This window comes from Vigna umbellata, chromosome 5 (genome assembly GCF_029865625.1).
Source record: "Vigna umbellata cultivar VRB3 chromosome 5, Vumbellata_1.0, whole genome shotgun sequence".
Lineage (NCBI taxonomy): Eukaryota > Viridiplantae > Streptophyta > Magnoliopsida > Fabales > Fabaceae > Vigna > Vigna umbellata.
The window spans coordinates 26,245,067-26,253,650 of NC_142169.1; the positions used below are offsets into that span (position 1 = coordinate 26,245,067).

The 8,584-nt window shown below is 37.7% G+C and overlaps 1 protein-coding gene across 2 annotated transcripts; it reads left to right on the forward strand.

The window, feature by feature from the left end:
- Positions 1 to 273: 273 nt before the first annotated feature.
- On the forward strand, positions 274 to 1,881 carry LOC124836146 (plasmodesmata-located protein 1-like). Of its 2 annotated transcripts, none has more exons than XM_047311240.2 (2): positions 274 to 1,155; positions 1,415 to 1,881. In XM_047311240.2, the coding sequence occupies exons 1-2, from the start codon at positions 420 to 422 to the stop codon at positions 1,543 to 1,545; spliced, it is 867 nt and encodes a 288-aa protein (XP_047167196.1). In that variant the 5' UTR covers positions 274 to 419; the 3' UTR covers positions 1,546 to 1,881. The 2 variants fall into 2 exon arrangements, with proteins under 2 accessions (XP_047167196.1, XP_047167195.1); XM_047311239.2 differs by having other exon boundaries at positions 280 to 1,155; positions 1,409 to 1,881.
- The last annotated feature ends 6,703 nt before the right edge of the window (positions 1,882 to 8,584 follow it).

Here is an 8,584-nt window from a genome sequence, read left to right on the forward strand (position 1 = left end):
GTTAGCTTTGTATACTAATTGAATCATTATAATCAAAGTCTTAATGAAATATCTATTTCACATAATTATCTTATTGTTCATTAATTATGGTTAATGTAAAGAGTAAAAATCAGAGTAAATAATTAAATACAAGTATTAATATTTCTTTATGGGGCGCATTCAAAAGTTACCTTTAACGTCATCCTTTCGGTTTTGGTCAAAAATAATCTCAGACTCAACAGCAACAGAAGCTCATAATCAAATGGCATTCGCTTTCCATCAAGAACCCAATAATTTAACCTCAAAAACATAACCATTACTTACTTCCTATGTTCTTAGTTCCACAATAAGCAGACACAGTTAATTCACATTGATTGCATATAAAGAACAACAAACGCTCAAACAAACACAAACACACACTCACACCAACCACTTCCCAGATGGCTACACTCAAAACAAAACACGACATTCACACGCTCCTCTCTCTCACTGCACTCATCTTTTTCCTTTCCACACCCACATCCCTTGCAGACAACACAAACTTGATCTACAAGGGTTGCGCAGACCAGAAACTGCAAGAACCCTACTCGCAGAATCTCAAACCCCTCTTATCGTCCTTGGTGGCAGAGTCTGCGCAAAAGGGTTTCGCCGCCACTACGCAGAACGGGCTCACCGGCTCGTACCAATGCCGAGGAGACCTCACCAGCTCCGACTGCCACAGCTGCGTGGCCAAGATTCCAGACATGCTGGGGCGCCTCTGCGGCGAGGCGGCTGCGGCGGTGCGAGTCCAGCTCAGCGGGTGCTACCTTCGGTACGAGGTGGTCGGGTTCAAGCAGGTTGCGGCGACTCAACTCCTGTACAAGGTTTGTGGGGCCCGCAGGGTTGTCGACGGCGGAGGGTTCGAGGCGAGGAGGGACGCGGCGTTTGGGATGGTGGAGAACGGCGTGCAGAGCAGTGGGAACTTGTTCTACACTGGGAGTTACCAGAGCCTGTATGTGTTGGGACAATGCGAGGGTAATTTGGGAAATGCAGATTGCGGGGATTGTATCAGGAGTGCCGCGGAACAGGCTAAGGATCAGTGTGGCTACTCTATTTCCGCGCAGGTTTATCTTCAGAATTGTTACATCAGTTACAGCTTTTACCCCAACGGAGTTCCCACCTCCTCTTCTTCCTCAGGTCAGTGCACCATTCTTCAGAAGTGAAAAAAAAAATTCACTTTTTTGCTGTTGAAAATATCACGATGCGATGTGTGTTGGTTATTTTTTCGATTGATTTGAATTAATTAAATACTGGGAAATGAAATGAAGGGATTTAATTAGTGGGGTTGCGAAAGGGATTTGCAGGATCTGGGTAGGTGGGGTTTGTGTTGTGGTTGTTTGCGTTAGCGAGAATTGAAAAAAAATACTGATTTTTTATGTGTGTTTGGTAGGATCAGAGGGAGGAGGGCATCCACACACGGAGAGGACGGTGGCGCTCGCGGTGGGTGGGGTGGCGGCTCTGGGATTCTTGATTGTTTGCATGCTATTTCTGAAGTCGGTGTTGAAGAGAAGAGGTGGGAAGCGTTAGAATCACAGTATCTTACTTTTGTTTGCTCTTGTTCTCATTCTCACAATTTTGTTCTTCAAAGTTGTTTTGATTCTAACAAGTGTTTATAAAATATGATAAGACTGTTATTTGATGAATTGGATCATGTGTATAGACACAACATACCTTGGGATTCGGAGATCAAATTTTAACATCTTAGGTGAATTTGAATTGAATATACTTTTGCCTCTGTATAGTTCTGATCCAAGGGATATTCTTGTGGTATGAACGGAAGACAGTAGTGCAATAAATATCTGTCCCCACTCTATATGGCTTTATTATTAGCAAAGAGATGAGAAAACACCTTTTCTTTTTCATTATTTTTTTCTTGTCACAAACTTCAGTTCTTGCATGTTTCACTTGACATGCATCTCATGGGAAGCCAAAGAAAAAGTTGAAGTTAAAAAGTAAAAACTCATGGTTAAACATAGATTGTATATAAAAAAGTTGACATCATTACTATATGTTATAAATAATGTCGGTGCTTGAAATGCATATGCAGAAAATGTGAAGTTTCAAAGGAATATAAGTAACTGTTTAAAAGGGGGGGAATTTAAGGAATGATTAGCTTAGCTATAGTAAATGGTAAAGTTGTTTTATAAAGCTTAGAGACAAAAACCTTGCACACCATGGTTATGGTTTCTCATTAGTTGTATCTTGGTGTCATTGTCTAGAAGATGTAGAATGTTACAGAGGCACGTTTTTTCTTAGTTATTAAGAAAATGAGAAGTGGTCTTAAAAGGTGTGACCGGACTCCATATTGGACCATTAGACCATTTTGCTTTGTTATGCACTCAATAAGTAAAATGATAAGAAACATTAGGCACAAAAGTGGGAAATAAAAGGTAGAAAGGTGAAACAGAAAATCCGAATCAGCATTATTAAAGAGTATATGTCCACTATAAATGAAAAATGTCATATTTATGGCAATTTTTCTAAAATAAACACGTATATGATTGAGTTTTAAAATATCTACGTATAAGGCAAAAGAGATTAAAAATAAAATAAGATTAGCCATGGTAATGCAAAGTGGCTTATTATAGAAATTAGCGGTGAAGAGTGGCAAACGAACCCTAATCATTAAAGCAAAGGAAAGTCTGCATCAGGCCATCACGAATTAAAGTCTTTAAACCTAATTTACTTTTCTTACTTTAAATAATATGACTAACCACAAATTAATAAATCCCTAAAAGTTGTGTGTGGCTTTAATTTATAGGATGGAAAAATGCACAAGATAGAGAAAGTGACAGCTCTTCAAATTTATCAGATTATTATTGAAATCTGCACCTTACTCCTAATATTGTTTCCATAAACATTAATAATAACAACACCTGCACAATTTATATATAGTTTTTCAACAAGATTTTTTTGTTCAAACACGGTATCTCTCATTAACATAATTAAAACATTTTTTAAAATAATTTATGATGGAAAAGTTCGTGCCATTTTTTATTGATTTAAAAAATGCTTGCTATCCCATCAGGATAAATACAAACATTTTCAGATTTGAATAGAAACTTCTACCTCTTCCTCCACTATAAATAATAGAATGAAGTACTCTTTAATTGAAGTTATCATTTCTTAAGGTAGAGCCAACTTTGAGAGGATGAGGTGGAAAAAATAAATTTAGAGATGAAGATAAAGTGAGTGGATTTTAAAATGAAATTTATGAAAGTTTGTAAATAATTTGACTTATATAATAGATGAAGAAGTTTTAATAGATTAAAATACAAAAGTATTATTTTATTTTTATAGTAAAAATTAATATGTTATTTATTATTTTTTTATTGTTATTGTTATTATTATTATTATATATGTGAAAGACAGAGCATAACTTTGTCAAAAACATGTAAAAAAATTTGTACAAAGGATTAAAAAAAGCTAAATTTGTAAAATCATATTTGATACCCTCAATTCTTCACATATATGAGAGGATATAATCATCTCCTTCACTAATAAATTTGTTCTTCCAAATCCATGCTAATAAGTGAAAAGAAAACAAGATGCATTTCTCTTATCATCTAAAAAAACCTTTATTTGTTCATCAATCTCAAAGCTATAACCATTATTTAACTATATATATGTTTTATGAAAATTTTAATATTTTGCGATATTTCGTCATTTTTATATAAATTTTTTTATTTATTTAAAATAATATAATTTTTTAATATAAAATCTTCATCACAACATAACATTTCCACCAAGTGGATTTTTAATTTTAAATTACAAAATTATATATATTGTCTTGAAGAATTTAATTTAGCGGTAAAACATCTATCTATTATTTCTGAAAGAGACAAATGGACAAAAGAAAGGCACACGATATATGAGTTAAATATTGTAACATCCCAATAAATAGTAATTACCATTAATCAGAACTAATCACATTTATAGAAAATACAGTGCAGTCTTAATATAAATAACAGCTGCTCCAAAAATAAAACAGCACGCACAGTAATTTACAGAAGCTGTTCAGAAATTTAAAACTGAACATACAGCACATAACAGTACTCGGAACTTCCTCAAAATACAGAAACCAGTTCAGATTTACAATTCTGCAGAACTATATACAGAACTGTCAAAATACAGCACAGAAAAACCGACTACGGCTACTACAGAGACGAGCCTCTACTGCTCAGCTTTAACTTCAACTTCCACAAGGTTGGCATCCTCCAAATTTTCTTCTTCCAGCATAGATTCAAGGGGTGCCTCACCATCTGCTCACATCCACAACGGATGATCATTGCATTGACAAGACGGACATACAGAAACAGTAGACAACACAAGGAAATTGCAAGGGTAAGCTTAGGTAATTTAATTCAATACAATCAACATCATTTTTAATCATAATCAATCAATCATACATTTTATTCAACATCAAACATATATATATATTCACGCATACAGTAGCTCATCCAAACTCTCATAACTAAAGACTGTCCGGACTGTATGATCCATGTATCTACAGGCGTTCTTGCACCCGGGTGATGTAGTAACTGGGATACCCTCAACAGCTGCCACCCGAGGTTAGCCCTTATCAGCCCAAGTACTATATAGGACTAGTGCCTCCTGCCATTCCCACGCATGAACTACCCTCCTCTACTTGAGGATGAGCAATCACGGAATATCAGGATGAACAGCCATCAGTAGCTTATCCATGGTCATACTACACTACTTCTCATATTTTCATCATGGAGACGTTCCTCCTTGGAACGCTCATATACAATCCAATAAAATCTATCCACACCATCATTCACACATTATTATCCATCATCATATTCAGATTTCCATTCTGTGTTCCACTCTCTTAATTTAACTCAAAGTTTCTCATTTATTAGACCAATATGATTGCATTACAGTACGCTGCTATCACGTTTCTGAACAAAAGAAACGCACCAGTATTCATTCACAGTCATTGAGACAATTGAATAATTTAGCTGAATTTGAGTCTAAGAGATCCGAATAATACTTATGAAAAATTCTAAGTATAAAGACTTGAGGTTGAATGAAAAGGACCATCACAGTTTAACGGGATTCAAATAAATAATTAGAGCTTTGATAAATTCGGAACGAGTACTGCCAGTCAAAGACCGAACATTAATTAACAATTTGGACGAACGCCATATGTGTTCGCTCTCGAAGCAAGAAAAGACGAGCGTTCAATTACAAAACCGAACGCTGCTCAGGACGAACGCCAGGTTAATGACCGAGCACCAAATAGAACGAACGCGCCTGGGAACGAATGCGCATTTGAATGAACGTTCGGTATCAGACCGAACGCTAACCCGGACGAACGCTCAATCTAAGATTGAGTGTTCATTTGGACGAACGCTCAGTATAATACTAAGTGTTGCTTAGGACGAACGCTGGTAAACAAAACCGAGCGTCCTAACTATACTTCACTTTATTTTAAATTTTTGGACACGCTAGGCTAAGCCGAACGCTCACGCCTAACTCTTGACAACTAATAACGCTCGTTCCAGATCAGGGTCCTTTCCAAATGAAAGAATCCTTATTCTAAGTGATGTTCCAAGGAAACCGAACGGTATAAGACCGTTCGATAACGAGCGCACCTGATCAATCAGAGAAGATGAAAATTCCAGATTTTTCAACCCGATAATTCCACAGTTTTTCCTAACTTATAATTTATTTCCACCATAAATCTTAGACATTACAGAATTCATTTTATAATCTCATCTCATACAAAATCTTCCATTTTCCAGTTCACAGATATCATCATCAACATACATTCGAATCATTTTCATTCCAACCATACAGAAATTCAATCCTGTTCAAAATCACACATCTCATTCTCTGCATACAGTTCAACCAGTAACATCATAAACATACAGTTCAAAGCATTTACAGTCATATACCACCAGTACAACATACTCGTACATGCATACTCCAAACTTCATACATATCATACAATTCAAACATCCAGTACTACCATACTCATTTATGCACACTCAAACATAGATTCTGTCATGCAGTTCAGACATTCCAGCACATTACATTGCTTTCATACAATCAAACCAGTATTAAATTAAATCCCTAAAGCTTCCCTTACCTGATATGACAGTGCACTTCAAAATGCTAGAGTTTCACTTGTTCTCTCACGGCTTCTATCCAGAAATTCTCTCAACCACTTTCCACTAAATCTAATACACCAAGATTATAACAGATCAGATTTCTAATCATGCATGCAACCAGAATTTTGGTCCGCATGAACTAAATGAACAATTATGCAGAATGAGAACTTACCAGTTCGGTTCTCAATTCTGTTCGGATCAAAATGATGCTCACTGTGCAGGGAATGATTCTGTGGTGTCTGAAATGAGATCAGATGGATTGATAGTGAGTTGTTTTAGAGAGGAGATGAAAGAGTGCAGAGACAATTTCAGAGAAGATGGAAGATCAGAATTCTAGAGGAAGAAGGTGATTGCATGCAAGAAAGAGAAGTGTTTTTCAGAGAAATCACTTTCTCTCCTTCGTCAAACGGTTGAGCAGTTATTCACTGCCACCTGGTTTCCAAATACTGATTTTAGAAGCTTCCAAATTGACATATGGCATTCAGTGCATGCAGAGAGGATTTAGTGGAATTTTGACGTGGCAGGTGTATTAAAACAGTGATCAGAGAATGGATTTAAGTGTATTAATTTTATCAGATTCTCACATTCCCCCTAACTACAAAAATTTTCGTCCTCGAAAATTCTAGAGCTTACCAGGGAATAGGTGAGGGTACAATTCCTTCACAGCCTCTTCAACCTCCCATGTTGAGTCACCAGTCTTTGCATTCCACACCACTTTTACGAGACGAACATCCTTTCCTTTGTAGAGTCTGGTGCGGCTGTCTTCCACACAAACAGGTTGCATCTCCAGTGTTCGATCTGGCCTAAGTTGGATATCTTCTAACTCCAGTACGTGTGATGGATCAGCTATGTATTTGCGGAGTTGAGAAACATGAAATACTGGATGCAGGTTGGACAGTTGAGGTGGTAAAGCCAATTCATACGCCACTGCTCCAATCTTCTTCAGAATTTGATAAGGTCCAACATACTTAGGAGAAAGCTTCTTTGGACGAAGAACTCTTCCCACACCAGTGATTGGATTTAACCTCAGAAACACGTGATCTCCAGCAGTAAACTCTAAGGGTCTTCTTCTCCTATCAGCATACGATTTCTGCCTGCTTTGAGACGTCTTCAAACGCTCCTGGATCAGTTTCACTTTCTCTGTTGTTTGCTGGATTAATTCTGGTCCGGTTAATGCAATCTCGCCTTCTTGGAACCAGCACAAAGGAGTTCTACACTTCCTTCCATAAAGAGCTTCAAATGGTGCCATTCCTATGCTTGCTTGAAAGCTGTTGTTATACGTGAATTCAACAAGCGGCAGAACCTCATCCCATACTCCCATATGATCTATAACGCAGGTCCTCAACAAGTCTTCAAGAGTTTGGATGGTTCGTTCAGATTGGCCATCCGTCTGAGGGTGATAAGCAGAACTCATTTGCAGTTTGCTTCCCAATTCTCCTTGCAATGACTGCCAAAAACGAGATGTGAATCTCGTGTCTCTATCTGATATAATGCTTGAAGGAACTCCATGCAGTCTAACAATCTCCTTCACGTACAGCTTGGCCAAGTTTGTCATAGACATCTTCAAATTAACAGCCAGGAAGTGGGCGCTCTTAGTTAATCTATCCACAATCACCCAAATTGAGTCATGGTTTCGGACTGTACGTGGCAGATGAGTCACGAAATCCATGGAGATGCTATCCCACTTCCATTCTGGAATTTCCAATGGTTGCAGCAATCCTCCAGGTCTTTGGTGTTCAGCTTTTGCACGTTGACAAGTTAAACAAGAAGACACAAAACGTGCAATATCACTCTTCATCCCAGGCCACCAGAAGGATAAACGAAGGTCCTGATACATCTTAGTCATGCCAGGATGCATGCTAAGACGGCTGTGATGTCCCTCCTCCATTATAATCCTCTTTAGCTCACTGTCATTTGGAATGCACGTTCTGCCCATATAACGAAGCAAACCATCCGATCCAGTACTGAATTCCTTGGCCTGATTTGTGCCAAGCACGCCCAAAATCTTCACCAATTCTGCATCCTCTCGTTGCTTTAATCGGATCCTGTCAAACACATTACTGGAGAATCTAAGATTACAACATCTGATAACGTCCGTTCCTACATCAAACTGTAATCTTAGATCTCTAAAACTCTCCACCAAATTCCGCTCCTTCACCATCATTGCCGAGACCCTTACTGCCTTCCTACTTAATGCATCAGCAACCACATTTGCTTTTCCAGGATGATACAACAGTTCAAATTCATAATCCTTCAAGAACTCAAGCCACCTCCTTTGCCTCATATTCAATTCCTTTTGATCAAAGAGGTACTTGAGACTCTTGTGATCACTAAACACTTGAAATGTTGCACCATACAGATAATGCCTCCAGATTTTTAATGCAAACACGACTGCTGCTAGCTCCAAGTCGTGTGTGGGATAATTCTTC